Below are 16,897 nucleotides of genomic sequence, written 5' to 3'. Positions count from 1 at the left end.
ATCCAATATCAGAAATTATTGTTCGATATTTTCGTAATTGACTTAGCTTTGAACTATCACAAATACTGTTCCATTGAAAAAACTATCAGAAATAAGTAGTTTTCAATGGTGATATATATATATACAGAGTAAAACTAATATGTGCACCCTACTTAGAATAAGCTATTCTATGTCCCCCGTCTTCTCACAGGGCCCAAACCCACCTCCCATCCCTTTCCAAGGCCTCAAAACCTCTCTCATGATTTGGTCAAACCTCTTCCCCGCCGGTCAAACCTATCCTTTGACCTTCCTCCCCACCCCACCTTTGTCCAGTCCCGTCTATCTGAAAAGTGCAGTAACACGAAGGCAAAAATACAGTAATATGTCTTATAAAATACAGTAACAACACCATGACTGATCTAGTTTTTTAAATCATAATTTTTTAACCACTGTAGTAAAAACGGTTTTAAAAAATAATATAAGATACATGAGATATTGCTCTCTAAAGATTGGGAATACAATATTTTAGCTCTCCCACATATATTAGTTGTACTGTAGCAATAGTATGCAGTCACATCTCGTGTTACTGCATTTCGATCATAATGTTACTATACTTGTATCATGACGTTACTGTAATTGTGTAGTAACAACATATATGTTACTGCACTTATATCACTATGTTTTTGCAATTATGCAGTAACAATACACATATTTTATATTAACATAATGTTATAGCGTTACTGCAGTTATTGCCATAGCATTAGTATATACTAATACAAATTCTATAGATATTTTTTAAGATTTCAAACTTTAAACAATTTTAACTCTCACCTCATATATTATTTTTTTAAAAACGTTTGTATCACGTTGTTAGAAAAAAGTGTTTCAAAAGAGTAGATCTCTCATGGGTATGTTTCGACGTTGTTACTGTGAATTAGTCATCGTATTACTGTTTTTTGCCCTTATGTTACTGCAGAATTCCTGTAAGACGAGGGATGTGCTTAGATAGACATGAGTAAAAGCTCATAAAGGGGTTGACCTACGAGAGAAACTCTTTTAACCAATCTTTAATCAAGGTGGGGATGATTTTTGGACCTAGGAAAAGGGGTGAGAGGTGGGATAGGCTTTGGGAGGCCTTGAAAGGGATTAAGGGAGGAGATGTAGAATAGCTTATACTAAGGGGTGCACATATTAGTCTTGATATATATATATATATATATATAGACACACACACAACAAATCCTAAACAAAGAATTGCTAGCTTTTGTCCTGGCATAAAAACGAGGAAAGTTAAACAAACATGATGGACAAAATAAAGACGTAAAGTCCTTCAAACATATATGCACTTTATTTGCCACAGTGGTATATGTAAATAATGTAAAATAATAACTGACATGAATATTGCATCAACAGCTGATCGAACTATCTAGTTTTACTTCATAACATGCTTGACTAATTAACTGTTTGCCATGACCTAATGCAATGATCTGGGCTCACTAACACCTTTGGGTCTCCCAAGAATTTAATACCATTCTTAAAAAAATATGTGTTTCATCCAAGGATTATATAATAGAAAGACACCTCGGTCTCCCAAGAGTTTTTTACCATTTTCTTAAAAAAATGTGTGTTTCATCCAAGGATTATATAATAGAAAGACACCTTGGCCTCCTAACATTTTTTCTACTCTATGGAATATCCATTATACTAGATGAAACCCCGCGCGTTGCGGTGGACACATTAGAAAAGATGAAATATGCATGTAAGTATGAACAATCAGATTGTATGAACCTAAAAATAAACTGATATACAAAATATGCACACTGAACTTGCTGGAAAACACACATGAAACGCTAATTTCCATTCATTATTCTTTTATGCTGAGATCTTAGGAAAAAAACAAACAATTTAATCCATGGATCCTATATTACACAACACATGAAATGAGTTAGACTTATGAAATATATGTTGCAAGCACCTTGATCTTTATCTTTATCACGATCTGATTCTTGATAGTTACTAAAAGTTAACAAATATAATTATTGAAATTTGTCTAAATTGCTTTTTTTTTCACATATTGATCCCATAATAAGAGTCAGTATCGTCAACAAATAGATTGCAGTCAGCAGAACAATGTTTCACATTTTTCATCCACTGTTCACTTTTCAGAGAATGAAGAGTTTGCATGTATAGAAGTATATATAAAGATTACTTACATTACACCATCTGGCTTCAACCAACGATCCCGGGACAACTCGTTTGAAGTCGAAGGAGTTGCAAATTTATAGTCACAATCACAACATCTGTCAGACTTATAATGGAAACAGTGGAAGCAGAATATTTTTAGGAACCTCAAGATCTTCACCAGATAACTGGGTATATATAAGCTGAGTGAAATATATGCAAATATAAAAGTAAGTTTTCTTTATTTGATTACAGCACACTGTAGGTAGGTAGTAAATACTGTAAGCTAGAAATAGTAGATATCTAGTAATAGTATATAAGTACTAAATCTCATTGTTTTTCACATTTTCTTCATCGAGAATGATATGCATGTGAGGAAGCTTATTTTTCATGTAGTTCAGAATATGAGCTTGAGTTGGCTGCAGCTTAGAGAGGGCATTGGTGGATGCTTTCCCTTGGACAGTGATAGAAATAGATGTTGATTTGGATGCAGTCATCTTGGAAACTGCTTGGAGGTAGTTGTTGTGAGTGAGTCGTGCCTCATGGTTCCTGAAGAAGAGTAATATGTTTGATTATGTACACATATAGACATATATAATGTACAGAGTACTGGTGTATGAAACATGTTACATATAAAATATAAGTCTGAAATCTATATAATTAGGAAGCTATAGCTGAACCTGGATAGTGGGAGCTAACCTATTTTTTTCTGGCTGTTGGTCCATCTGTGTTGGTAATGGACGTTGTGTTGGTAGAAAAAATTTTGTGAAGGAAGGACTATGGTATAAGCAATGTACATGTTCCGGTGTTGTGGGTGATTCTTATAGTATTTCAGTGGTGATGGTGATAGGTTTGTGGTGATAATATGGAGACTATTTATTGTTTTCTCATTTATTGCAGAATCATATATGATTAAGAATAATACCTTGAGTCTTTTATTACCGAGGATAACATACCGATTAGCTATAAAAGCTATATTTGAAATCTGGTTGGTTTTGATAGTAAAATTGCAAGGAATGGTTGTCAACATAAGTTAGCAGTGATGGTGACAGATTTGGTGCAGGTCTAAATTTTTGAAGAAAATCGTCAATAGTGATGATGAAGATTTGGTGTAGGTTTGATTTTTTAAAGAAAATATATGTTAATGATCAAAGGTCATGTTGTTGAAGTTTTGCAATTTTGATTAAAGCATACATAGGAGGACAATTTTTAAGGATTTGAAGAGTTGTACCTGTTCTTTCTGACCTGATGGCCGTTGATCATCTGTTTTGGGGTGCTGTTGTTGGGTTTCCTCTGCGTTGGTGGAGCTTTCTATTCTAAATTTAGCAATCAAATTAGTAGTAACACACACATGTTTATAGACCAAAACTTAAGGAGTGTACTTACATTTTTTTATGGCGCTTGCAATTTGGCTCTGGAGAAAGAACTTGAACAGTGTTTGCAATTGCTGGGCTGATGCATATATAAAAGGAATTTAGTTGAAGAATAGTTGTATTCTAGAAAAAAGAACCTCTTGTATCAATACAGTACCTTAGCTGATCAATGTGTACCTCCTTTTTCAAACTAAAGAGTTCTTTTTGCTGAAGGTATAATTTGGTTTACTGTGCTGTCTAGAGTTGTTGTTGGAGGTTGTGGGGGTGGTGGCGTAGTAGGATGTTGGTTTTCTTTGCTGCTAGTAGTTGTAGTAATAAATATAGAAATATTAAGCAAAATATAATAAGAAAAAAGGCATATGTTGGTTAACCTGTTATGTTCCATGATGGTCTGCTCTTCATTTGTTGGCACTTGTTTGTTGTCTGATTTCTAAAAAATCATTTTATTTCAAAATATAGAAGGCTGGTAAAAGGTATGGTAAGAACAAACACTTGTATACCGTTGTTACATGTATATTTCTCAGAGCAGGTAGCATCAAAGTTTTATTTTCATTTTCAGTAGGATAACTCTTCTTGAGGACATAATTGATAGAGAAGTGTGAAGAGTACTTTGTATTCATGCCAATGTGAAATAGTCTTGTTTTCCCAATAGCTGTATCAAGAGCTATGGCATGCTCTGTTGCATCATTTTTCATATTCTGGGTAGCTTGAGTAGCGTTGATTTCAACCAAATCCTCAGCCACATTGTTGAATGCAATTGCATCCATAGTTCCTAATTCATCTGTAATTGTTAAAGGAAGTTTGTACTTGAAAGTTTGTTTAGGTATATTAGATTTGTTTGTGGAAATGCAAGACAAATTAGTTAATAAGAAAAAATAGTTTTATAGATGTCACATACATTGGTTTTGGCATCGAATGTTGGCATTGACATCTTGGAGTGTCAGAGTTGTTATTGTATGATGCACTACAGGTTTTTCATATTTTGTAGTACCAATTTGTATATGGCACTATTGTTGATACATTTGCAATGCAACTGTATGAATTCCCTCCCTATTGTATAAGATATATTAAAATGATTATTTAGTTAGATAAGCAATTTATTTGGTGATGTAGTGTGAATGGCTTACCTCGAAAGAAGAAATTGGCATTTCTAATATTTCTTGAAGTTTGTACAATTTACCAGCTGCTTGAAGTGGAGTTAAATGCTCAATTCGAGGCATTTGTTGTTGGAGAGTTGGAATATTCCATTGATAGCTTCAAGGGAGATTGATGCATTTTTAAACTAAATAAAAATAAAATTCAGTATGGAAAAAACTATATAAGTTACCTGGTTTGATACTCAACGATCTTTGTTATATTGGAGTCAAAATATATTTGTGTTGCTGAACTTGATGAAGCTTCTGTTTTGCCTTTTTCAAATTATAGCACATAAGAAAATGAGCAATTTTTGTTATGAGAGATGTACAAATAAGTCATTTGAGTGACAGACCTAAATAAGTCCCTGCTGTAAATCCAGCAAGTATAGCTACTACTAATTTTTGGTTTGTTGATTTTTGTAGCACAAAAGCTTCATCAAAAGATTCTCCATATTCACCCCATAGTACAATTTCTTGCTCCTATTCACTACAAATTGATGGCACAAAAAGTATAAATTATGTTCCGAGATAGATTTGCGAATAATGATATACTTTGTGTATGTGATACATACTCTTTGTTACGGATTTTGAGCTTTCTGTTTTTTTATGATGTTTTGCCCGCATAATCATATGGCCCAACATGGCTAATAACTCCTATCAGATCTGTAGACAGAAGGTTTGAGATTACATGTATAATAATTAAAAAAAGAAGATTGAAAATGTAAGTATTACCTAGCAATGGTTTTGATAATCTGCTTTTAGTTGGTATCTGATCAAATGGGCACAAATCAAAACCATATTTTGGGATGGATGCACCTCTTGATTCTAGGTGATGAACCTTTGTGTTGGGCTTAAACTGCAACATGTATTTTTGTGGTGGTAAATATATCTTTTGTTTTTAATGTCAACAGTATTGACATCGACAAACATGTAGACTAAGCCGAGAGTTAGTGATGGACGGAATTCATTTTCAAGTTTCTTTGGAATAGTAAACTGCACCATACTGTCCTGCAAGATTAAAACTTCTATTAAGTCTAGAACTACATTATTTTATTAGTAATATTAGCATTGGAAGTTTTATATTTAAATATAGGATAAATCCTTTCGTTTCTTGGTGTAGGATTGTGTACCTCTTCATCAAGAATGACCCCATCGATGCTGATTACTGCAGGTGTCCCAGCTGAGGCCATGTTTTTAACATCCCATAATCTAATAAGCCGGCCAAAAACTTTGAGGTTTTGTTGGCCCTAATTTATCTCTTTGAGTTTTGTTGGTGATCCCATCTATGAAAGTGTTTCTGAAATATTAGCTTTAATGTTAGCTAGTACACAATATCAGAAAACATACATTGCATATAATAGATAATGAACTGTTTACAAAAATACCTTGGTGACTAATTGAGATGATTGTTGATATTCTGAAAAATCTCATTGTATACAACATTTTTCGTGCAATGGTCATTTGATGAATTATTGCCGCTTATAAGTATTCGCAGACCTTTTGGAGATGTTACTCGTGATAATGTAACATATAATTGGCCATGAGAAAAAACTGGAGATGGCAAGTATGCACCAACTTTTTGAAGTGTTTGACCTTGACTCTTGTTAATAGTCATGGCATATGACAAACGTATTGGAAATTGCCGCCGTTTTAGCTTGAATGGCCAGTTAGATTGGGCTGATGTCGTTATAATACGTGGTATGTATGCTCTTGAACCTATGGCTTTCCCAGTGATTATTTCCCCTTCAGTGATGCGAGTTGTACCTCTAGAACGATAAAGGTTACGCAAGAGCATTATAGGAACACTAATTTTGAGATGCAAAACATGGTCTGGAAGTCTATTCAAAGATATTGTGTTCAGAAATTCTGTTGGATATAGAGCCTCTAGAGTTGAATGGTTTGAGCAGCTATCATCAATAGTATCTGAACTATAATATGACATCTCGGCAGTTGTTACTTGAGCAATGATTTTGTTGTTGATTTCTGAAACAACCTCATTTGTTGGTGATAAAATTGCATGATCACAAAAATACGTTGTAATATTGCTTGGTTCATATCCTAAGTCATATACAAAGGAAATCAAGTTATTAAGATTTCTAGAGTCCAGGAGCAACAAAAGAGACTCTGGTATTTCTATGAAAGTACCATTGGTTTCATGTTCTATTGGAATTTGAGTTTCTGTACCATTTCCTACTCTTAAAAGCCAGTCTGCAAATATTCGTAGCTCTTCTTTATCGGATGGCGAAAGGTTTTGTGAGGTAAGTCTCATGTTTTCAGTCAATTGAAGAACTACACATTGATGCCGTAAGTAAGAATTAACAATACAAGCTCGCAAAATTTGGCCCCTTGTTGCATTCTGAATAACAGGAAGTGTTTGCCGAAAATCTCCACCAAATGCAACAGTTATTACACCAAATTGTCTATGCTGTGCATTAGGTCGAATATCTGACAATATATCTCTCAATGTGCGATCTAATGCTTCAAAACAATGCTTGTGATTAACCGGTGCTTCATCCCAAACAATAAGAGATGTTTATTGAATAAGTTCTGCTAAGTGTGTGTTTTTCTTTATGCTGCACATAGAATTGTCACGTATGTCCAAAGGGATTTTAAAGCGGGAATGAGGTGTTCTACCACCTGGAAGTAGGAGGGATGCAATTCCTGACGATGCAACAGCTAATGCAATTTTCCCTTGTGTTCTCACAAAGTTCCATAAAGTTGTCCATAAGAAAGTCTTTCCAGTTTCTCCATATCCATACACAAAGAATGTTCTCCCCTCATTATTTATGACTGAATTAGAAATAGAATCAAAAATTTCCTTCTGATTTCTATTCAGCATATTTATGTCATTAGCAGATGTAGATGTGATGCCAATAATATCATACCCGAGCTCATCTAGTAATAATCTATTATCTGCAGATGCGCTACCAATATCATCTGGAAGTGGCAAATTAAAGTGTGATAAAGAATATCCTGCATTTCTCAATAACTTATCCAGTTCAAACAGTAGGGCATTATGAACAAAAGAGTTTGCAAGTGAAATATTACTTTCCGATAAATTTAGATTTGCTCTATGCCTGATATCTTCACTCAATCGTTGGGCATGTTTTGTAAAAAGCCTTTGTGGATTTGTTACCTCACAAAAGAGCAAGATTGTGACAAATAACTGACGCAACTGATAAGGTAAGGCCCACTGTGCTGCATCATTAAGAGCATAGGACCACTCTTGATCATCATCAAGGAGACCTAGAGCCTCACATGCTGATCGAAACATTGGATGTTGTTGGCCAGATATATTTCTGATTTCAGAAAAAGCCTTTGGTCCTTTAACTATATGGAGTAACATCCTCAAATAATATTGTTCCCCTTTTGTTGGATCAACATGAGCAATGCGCCCAATTTTGTTGTGGTAACCACGGCGTATATCCCAATATTTTCCACTTGAGTGCCATGTAAAGTATTGAGGGAATTCAATATATGTATGCTCTCTAGCTTCATGGAATTGACTATTAGCCTCTAACCATGCAGTAAGTTTGGATTTTTGATTTCCTGGGTTTTCAATGACTTCTTCTAGGTCATCATCCTCGGTGTAAACAACATTATTCTCTAAAGGAAGGTGGACTGGAAGGCGCTCAACCGATGGGTCCGTATGGTGTATATCAAACTGAAGTAAATGCCAAGCAGCATCATTTGGGGTTACACATCGACATTCATGATAATTGTCTATTTCATTTATAGTTTCACTTCCTGAATTGGGACGGATACCAGCCTTAGCACAATCATAGCCTTTTGTAACATACTTAAAAAGATACTTATGCATTCCATCATGATTAACACTTTCCACATTTATATGAGCTTGGTACTTTACCACCAAATCAACATTATGAGGAACAATGAATCTATTGTCAATGTCAACTCCATTCTTTGTAACAACTATTCCATTGTTTGGCCGTGCATATTGGGTAAAACCATTTTGTAATATAGAAGTGTTTTCATAGAATTCCTTTGGATAAAATTTGGAGCACCTTCCTCCAGACATGCATGGTGAATAGGAAATTCCAGGGCCACAAGGCCCATGGATCATAAAAGAAGTAACAGCTTCAAATCCTATTGTATCAAGTGTAGGATTTGGTAATTGAGCTGAGATACGTTGGTCAACCTTTTGAGCATCGAGAGGTTCTTCTTTTGACAGCCAAATGATTATATGGACATGTGGTAGCCCACGCTTTTGAAACTCTACTGTGTAGACAACTGTACAAAAGGGTAACTATTATATGGATTTCATGAACAATACATGATGCAAGAATTTTGATTGAAAGTTGTTTTAGAAATTACCCGCATGGATGGGACCAAAGAATTTATTTTTCGTAATGTCATCCATTAAAATATTTAGCTTCATTTTAAAGACACGGTCAACGATGTCTGGACGATCAGAAGGTTGTTGCCTAGGTGGTAGAGCTTGTAGGATTTCTGGCCAAGATGCATTTGATGTGAATGTGAGAAAAAGATCCGGGCAGCCATATTTCCTACAAATAGCAATGCAGTCTTGGTAGTTCTGGTAGAAATACCGAGGGCTTCCAGTATGAGAGGCCGGTAAGATAACCCGTTGGCCAGCTGAAGAACCGGCTGTAATGCCTTTAGACACAGAATTTGCTAAAGAATTAAATGGTGCTGATCTATATTTGTGTTGGAAGCTAGGTAACCTATAGTGTTGTATGCGTTCACCTTCAACACAACAATAGCCATCAACAAAATAAGACTGGGTTAATCTCTCACATCGCAACGGAGTGTTGAATTGGCCCACTCTGTCATGCAATATATAAACAAAGAATTCAACCACTGTTGCTTTATTACGTTGTAAGGCAGATGAGCTTGTTGTTTGGTTGTATATGATGGATTCATGGAAACCATCTTCACCATATGGAAATAAAATAGGATATTGCATTGCCATAAATTTGCGATGTTTTTCATGTATACGCTGCAGTTCTAATGAATGGTGTTGAATTATTATATCTCGTCCAATATCAGTCATCCCAATATCCCCAACAACCAATCCTACAACCTCTGCTGCAACTGGGTGCACTATATATATCCCCATGTTCATCTATTGAACCAAATATTCGGATTTTGTAATGATCAGATTCATTCTCACTTAATCTTTCTCTTGCTGTTCGGAATAACTTCACAATAGGATTATGTGTATCAAACATTTCTATTAGAGAGCGGACAATTTCTTCGTTGGCATGGGAGGAGTTGTGAGAAGATGAAGCAGCGTTGCTTCTATTACGTGAAGATGAAGCAATGTTGATTCTATTAGAGATTTCATTTTCTGTATCAAAGATGTATAGCTGAGCATATTCTGGCCGATGACCTTGTGGAGGTATTAAAGAGCCTACTCTGTGGCAGATCTGTCCACTAATTTTGAAGACATATGGTCCATGGCCATCGTTGACGGATTCAATGACCTTAGCTCCCATTGAAGTCATAGCAAACATGGCATTGTATCGACGAATGTGCTGCAAGAAGTGATTTGAATGGGGGCTAGCAGATGTCAACAAATTCAATAAGGGCTGAGGAGGTGGATTATAAGATGGTAGTGATATCCTGCCCCCTCTGCAACATAAATTATATGTTGGATTTGATGTGTGCCTATTTTTCCGTGTTCGCTCTTTGTACCAGAATAAAGCACCACAATGATTGCAAGAATGATTTGGGCCACCAAGATTAAGTGGAGCATAGATTGTTCCTAACAAAGTATACCAGTAGAAGATTCCAGATGTAAGATGTTAACTGACATATGTCAATTTTTATGTACAAAGGATATGATAACATACGGAGATGGCAAAATACTTGGTTTGATGTAGACGCGGATGAAGAATTATGAAACTCAGCTGATTGGGAATGTGAGGATAGTCCAATAATTCGTTGTTGGTTAGGCAATGGAGGAGTAGTTGCAGATGATGAGCCTCTAAATCTACGGGCATCCAATATGAGTTTACGTTTTCGCCGTGATTCAGCAGAAGTAGCATGATCAGGGTGAGGGAACAAAATATGTGACGGTCGACATCTTGCCCGGTGACGACCTACCGGCAAACGTAAAGTACTCTGCCCAGCATCCATGAGCTAGGTCCTCTGTTTTTTAGTTTTAGTCAGCCAAGCATCTGATTATATATTTACAACTACCAAAAATAACTATGACATTTGCAAAATGTAGGAGTATATGCATATGTTGCACTTGTAATATGAAATGTAATAGCAACCATAAATTAGAAAGGAGATGTACAGGCAAAACGTAAGGATAAATTAGAAAAGGGATGTATAGACGAAATGAAAAATATAGTTGGAATTGAATAGTACACATACCGAGCAAGGTTATTTGCTTTTATGACAATTCCCAGGCTTCTCCAGAAGGGGGTGAAACAAATGCCCTTCTATCTATTAAAGTGACAGGTGAAAGAAGAATAAGATGAAGGTACCATTTTTTTGAAGGTACTAAAACAGTACATAGGTTTACTGCATGTGCAAACACCACAATTTATAAGCTGCAGTTTAAGATGAAGGTACCATTTTTTAAAGATGCTAAAACAGTGCATAGGTTTACTGCATGTGCAAACACCACAATTTATAAGCTACAGTTTAAAATGAAGGTACCATTTTTTAAAGATGCTAAAACAGTGCATAGGTTTACTACATGTGCAAACACCACAGTTTATAAGCTGCAGTTTTTTTCGAAGAAACAACCTAAAGAAGAATAAGATGAATTTACTATTTTTTCTAAAGATACTAAAACAGTGCATAGGTTTGTTGCATGTGCAAATACCACAATTTATAAGCTGCAGTTTTTTTCGAGTGGTTCACAAAAGCAACTAAGTAGATATATAGGAATGGGGAAAAATATGGGCAGAAAACATGAACAGCACAGGATCAGCTGAACTAAAGATGTACTGAGAAGGTATGTGATTCCTTGCTATGCAGGACAATAAGTATTAGCTGCAACTATCAGGTTTTTTTTCTTAAGAAACTGAAAAAAAAGCTGGTGCATACGATAGTTTCTTTCCTAACAAACTAAAACAACACTCAGTGCATAGGTTTCCTCCGCGTGCAAAAACCACAATACATACTGAAATTTAATTGAGACAAAAATCATGTGGAAATACCTACTGAAGTGGCTCACTAAAGCAATTCAGTAAATATATAGGAATTATACAGTGTGCATGGAATTTATACTCCGCAATTAAAATTTGGATTCAGAATGCCCAATGCATTCGTCTCCATCTTTTCTATCTTGAGCCATGTATGGGGATGTACACTGACAAATGCAGAGGCAGCAGACACCTGGTGATAAACAAATCACCTGGTTTATCTTCTATCATGGGGTGAATCCTGTTTCTACACACTGTGTACACCTTTATGAAAGCAAGAGACACGGTTCCTCTAATAGGCAGGCAGCAGCTAGCATATATATATAAAAATTACTAATAGAGTTTATTACTATTAACCTCTACTACGTGCAGTCTGAAAACAGAAAGAGAAGATATAGGAAAACAGAGAAAATGACCCAAAAAAATTCTCCAACTCATAAGATAATAATAAGCATACAATAAGCCATGCAAAATATTTTTTCTAAGAATAGAAGTCACTTGTAGTAGGTCCAAAGTACCGCTCCCTTTATCCCAGAATATATCTATCTTAAAATATTGCATAGAGAATAAGGATTAGGGTGTAAGATTAAAATTACCTTTTATTTCATGCAGTTGATACAGTAGGGCTATATGAAATTTATGAACAACTAAGTTAAGATGGAGAATCACTCCAAGCCAAGCTAGCCCACTAGCGAAAGATTGGTTCTCCCAATCCCAATAGCACCTGTGAGTCTGCTTGCAAAATACAAATGGTAAGTCATTCAGTCTAAGGTACTTATTATGCGTTTGTGGTCATGCATGTTTAACAGATGAGCCAACTACTAATTATGAGTTTGTGGCCATGTTTGTTTCAGCTTAGACTTATTGTAATCTATATTATAGAAATAATCTGAAAAAAATGATTAGATTATTATGACAACGACTTATTATGATCTACAGTTTAGATTACTATAATATGATAAACTTATTCAAGAAAACTTTCTTTAGATTATAGTAATCCTAAATGGAATCATAAAAATATGTGCACAAAACATTAACATCACACGATTGCTATGGGGTTTTACAGAACAGTACATAAGCTTTTGTTATGTGTAAAGTTGTATAACGATGATTAACAAAATGGCTATAAAATAAAAATTCAGCAAATTCCTACTCCTATTGTATAGTAGTGCTTGATTTGTCAAGAGGACAATATGGCGAACATACTGACTCCAATTTATTTTGATCAACTCTCTGAAGTGCTTAAAGAAACTAAAGTTCTAAGGAATATAAGTATCGGCTGCATAAAAAGTTGTAGGGAAAACACGAATAGTGTAGGATGAGCTGAACAAAATACTACCGAGTAAGTTGCTGCTCCTCGCTACGTCAGGACAGATATATAGCAATCTTCTGGGTCCTTCCCAAAATTGGAGTGTTAAAACATATAAGTATAGGATGTAGAAATCATGAATCTCTTATAAACTAACTAAAACAATAGTTCATGTTTACCTAATAGAATAAATTGACACTTTTTTAGAAATTGAAATCAATATTGAGGGCTAATAACCAATTCAGACATATAAGACATATAAAATCAGTGGGCGTACATGCAATGGATCGATATAGTTGGTCCACAACTAACCTTAAATCATGAATCTTTTATAAACAAACTAAAACAACCAATCAGGTTTACCAAATAGAAAATATTGACACTTTTTTCAGAAATTGAAATTAGTACTCAGGGAAAATAACCAATTCAGACTTATAAAATCAGTAAATAGAATCGATAAAGTTGGTCGACAACTAACCTTACATGACTCGATTGCAATCAAGTGTGCTTGTCGAATGAAAGGGTGCAAGGTTGAGGCTTGCACACAGAGCGATTGATGTGAGGGAGGTATGGATTTGAGGAGAGGTTGGATTGCAAGAGACTTATCAAAAGGTTTGCAAGAGAATTATAAAAGACAAATAGGAAGGGGCACATGAATTGTATTAATTAACCATTGCACCTCCTGACCCAATTAATTTGGCAGTTTCTATTGTAAATGCTGCTGATTAAGGCAGGAAGTAATTAAGGGAGAAAGTAAATACCAATCAACTCTAAAGTTAAGACCGAAAATTCAAATTTTGAATTTAAACATAAGCAAAAGCCAAAGGATAGTGGTGTGAATCTTGGCTAAAGCTTTATCATTTTAATAAACTTGTAAACTGAACACATCAAACAATATCAAAATTTGGTCAAGCGAATAGGTGCTAGGTCAAGGTATGTTTGCAGGCAGAACATCGTTTAACTCTATGGGAAAAAAACATCCTGTTACATAGAAGAAGTTTCTTACAAAATATTCTTAAAAAAAACATTTAGCTCGGTGTGATCCGCAATTGGTACAGAATTTTAAAACATATAAGTATAGGATGTAGGAATCATGAATCTCTTATAAACTAACTAAAACAATAGTTCAGGTTTACCAAATAGAATAAATTGACACTTTTTTTAGAAATTAAAATCAATACTGAGGGCAAATAACCAATTCAGGCATATAAGACATATAAAATCAGTGAATAGGCATACATGCAATACGTCAGGACAGCTATATAGCAATCTTCTGGGTCCTTCCCAACTGCTGAAAGAAATTGGAGTGTTAAAACATATAAGTATAGGATGTAGGAATCATGAATCTCTTATAAACTAACTAAAACAATAGTTCATGTTTACCAAATAGAATAAATTGACACTTTTTTTAGAAATTGAAATCAATACTGAGGGCTAATAACCAATTCAGACATATAAAATCAGTGAATAGGCGTACATGCAATGGATCGATACAGTTGGTCCACAACTAACCTTAAATCATGAATCTTTTATAAAACAAACTAAAACAACCAATCAGGTTTACCAAATACAAAATATTGACACCTTTTTTAGAAATTGAAATTAGTACTCAGGGAAAATAACCAATTCAGACTTATAAAATCAGTAAATAGAATCGATAAAGTTGATCGACAACTAACCTTACATGACTCGATTGCAATCAAGTGCGCTTGTCGAATGAAAGGGTGCAAGGTTGAGGCTTGCACACAGAGCGATTGATGTGAGGGAGGTATGGATTTGAGGAGAGGTTGGATTGCAAGAGACTTATCAAAAGGTTTGCAAGAGAATTATAAAAGACAAATAGGAAGTGGCACATGAATTGTATTAATTAACCATTGCACCTCCTGACTCAATTAATTTGGCAGTTTCTATTGTAAACGCTGCTGATTAAGGGAGGAAGTAATTAAGGGAGAAAGTAAATACCAATCAACTCTAAACTTAAAACCGAAAATTCAAATTTTGAATTTAAACATAAGCAAAAGCCAAAGGATAGTGGTGTGAATCTTGGCTAAAGCTGTATCATTTTAATAAACTTGTAAACTGAACACATCAAACAATATCAAAATTTGGTCAAGCGAACAGGTGCTAGTTCAAGGCATGTTTGCAGGCAGAACATCATTTAACTCTATGGGAACAAACATCCTGTTACATAGAAGAAGTTTCTTACAAAATATTCTTACAAAAAAACATTTCGCTCGGTGTGATCTGCAATTGGTACAGAATTTGTCTCATTTTGTCTAGGCATAACGCATCAAATATGATGTGACTCATCAAACTCCTCAATTAGAAACTCTATAGTCCTCAGTTATCCATACATGACAGTGCGAGAACTACTTTGTAACGGCCTAATTATGCCCAAATATTATAGTTCATATGCACTTCTATTTGTACCTGAACATATTTCACCATTCTAATCCATATTATACAGCAAGAACTTTACATTTTTTTCCATCTTATCTATATATACAACACAAAGATTACACTGTAACACTTACAATAAACTGCCATTATTCTTTCTATTCGAAAAGTATATTGTTACCTAGTTCTTCTATTCCTTGTACCAGCTCAAGATCATATAAGAAAAGGGAGTTGAGCCACTCTCAATGTTCTTTTTCTACTTTCCAGTCACATTCATACAACTTTATTTTTTTCATATCAGAATTATTCAATATAAAGTTGTATTATTATGAAAAAAAATTCCCTGAGATAACTCTAGCGATAATTTTCATGCAGTCAACATAGGCCTGAACATATTAGTGATAAAAAGTTTTTTAAGGACAAAATTGACTTGTGCTGATGCCCAGTAATGATATGATGCCACGAGTCCAAAGAATGTGTATACAACTAAATGAGGTCCAAACGTAGACAAATTGAGTGCTACCATGCAGCATCTCCAAAATAAACTATCTGAATTAACAGTATGATTGCTGATAATTTCACTGAAAGTTTCACCTAGGAACATTGATGAGAAAAAACAGCAAATCACGATAAGTCGTCGGTGCTGTTGACGAAGAGAGGTGGAAAAAAAAAGGGGAAATGATGAAGGAGACATTACGATTGGAAGCGGAGCTGATCTTCGGGGACACTGTCCATGAGGTTGATCTGAACGTAGAGAGAAGGTCCTCCTGCACAAATTTCACAACCCAATCAATCGAAACATTCACATCGACTACCCCTCCTCTGGTCAGAGCAGGAGACGGAGGGGGCAGGAGCCAACCCGATGCGCGCCTACCTGAGAGACGGGAGGTGCCTGGTTAGGGTTGGCGCCGGCCGCATCAGAGGAGGATATGGGGGCGGCGGCAGGGTTGGGGGCGCCGTTCTGGTGCTGTGCTTCGGCTTCTCCAAGTCCGGCGGCGGCTCGGCGCGTGCGGAAAGAACGGCGACCGGATCTGGCGCCATGCTAGGGGAGAAGGCACCTCCCGGCGGTGGTACTAGGGAAGAAGGCCCCTCCCAATGGCGGCAGTGGGGGAGAAGGAGGGGCGCACCCGGCGGCGCGCCGGCGGCACTGGGGGAGAAGGAGGGGCGCACCCGGGGGAGGAGGAGGGGTGCACCCGGCGGCGGCATCGGGGAGGAGGAGAGAGAATGCGTACCTGGCGGTGGCATCGGGGAGGAAGAGTGCATGCGTGCAGCCGTGCAGGAGAAGGGAGTGTGACCGAACCGTCCAGATTAGATCCGACGGCTGAAAATTACGAGTGACGTGGCTCAACCACAGTTCACCTTTTGGTCTTAACTATATAG

General features: G+C 36.0%; 1 protein-coding gene across 19 annotated transcripts; it reads right to left on the bottom strand.

Moving 5' to 3' along the window:
* Positions 1 to 2,333: 2,333 nt before the first annotated feature.
* LOC102712269 lies at positions 2,334 to 16,708 on the bottom strand. Of its 19 annotated transcripts, XM_040524980.1 has the most exons (17): positions 16,392 to 16,708; positions 14,800 to 16,284; positions 14,360 to 14,411; positions 13,599 to 13,657; positions 13,151 to 13,207; positions 12,408 to 12,543; positions 11,033 to 11,104; positions 9,005 to 10,801; positions 6,055 to 8,920; positions 5,800 to 5,966; positions 5,402 to 5,677; positions 5,023 to 5,332; positions 4,861 to 4,942; positions 3,691 to 4,787; positions 3,547 to 3,612; positions 3,392 to 3,476; positions 2,334 to 2,709 (listed from the first exon to the last, which is right to left on the bottom strand). In XM_040524980.1, the coding sequence occupies exons 8-9, from the start codon at positions 9,771 to 9,773 to the stop codon at positions 7,203 to 7,205; spliced, it is 2,487 nt and encodes an 828-aa protein (XP_040380914.1). In that variant the 5' UTR covers positions 9,774 to 10,801; positions 11,033 to 11,104; positions 12,408 to 12,543; positions 13,151 to 13,207; positions 13,599 to 13,657; positions 14,360 to 14,411; positions 14,800 to 16,284; positions 16,392 to 16,708; the 3' UTR covers positions 2,334 to 2,709; positions 3,392 to 3,476; positions 3,547 to 3,612; positions 3,691 to 4,787; positions 4,861 to 4,942; positions 5,023 to 5,332; positions 5,402 to 5,677; positions 5,800 to 5,966; positions 6,055 to 7,202. The 19 variants fall into 19 exon arrangements, 18 of the variants coding, with proteins under 18 accessions (XP_040380914.1, XP_040380925.1, XP_040380926.1 ...); XR_005812025.1 differs by lacking the exons at positions 6,055 to 8,920; positions 9,005 to 10,801 and having other exon boundaries at positions 5,023 to 5,156; positions 5,242 to 5,332; XM_040524991.1 differs by lacking the exon at positions 5,023 to 5,332.
* Between the last annotated feature and the right edge of the window lie 189 nt (positions 16,709 to 16,897).

Source organism: Oryza brachyantha, chromosome 6, assembly GCF_000231095.2.
Source record: "Oryza brachyantha chromosome 6, ObraRS2, whole genome shotgun sequence".
NCBI classification, from domain to species: domain Eukaryota; kingdom Viridiplantae; phylum Streptophyta; class Magnoliopsida; order Poales; family Poaceae; genus Oryza; species Oryza brachyantha.
The sequence above is the reverse complement of the archived record's forward strand: the minus strand, read 5'-3'. Positions and strand labels throughout refer to the sequence as shown.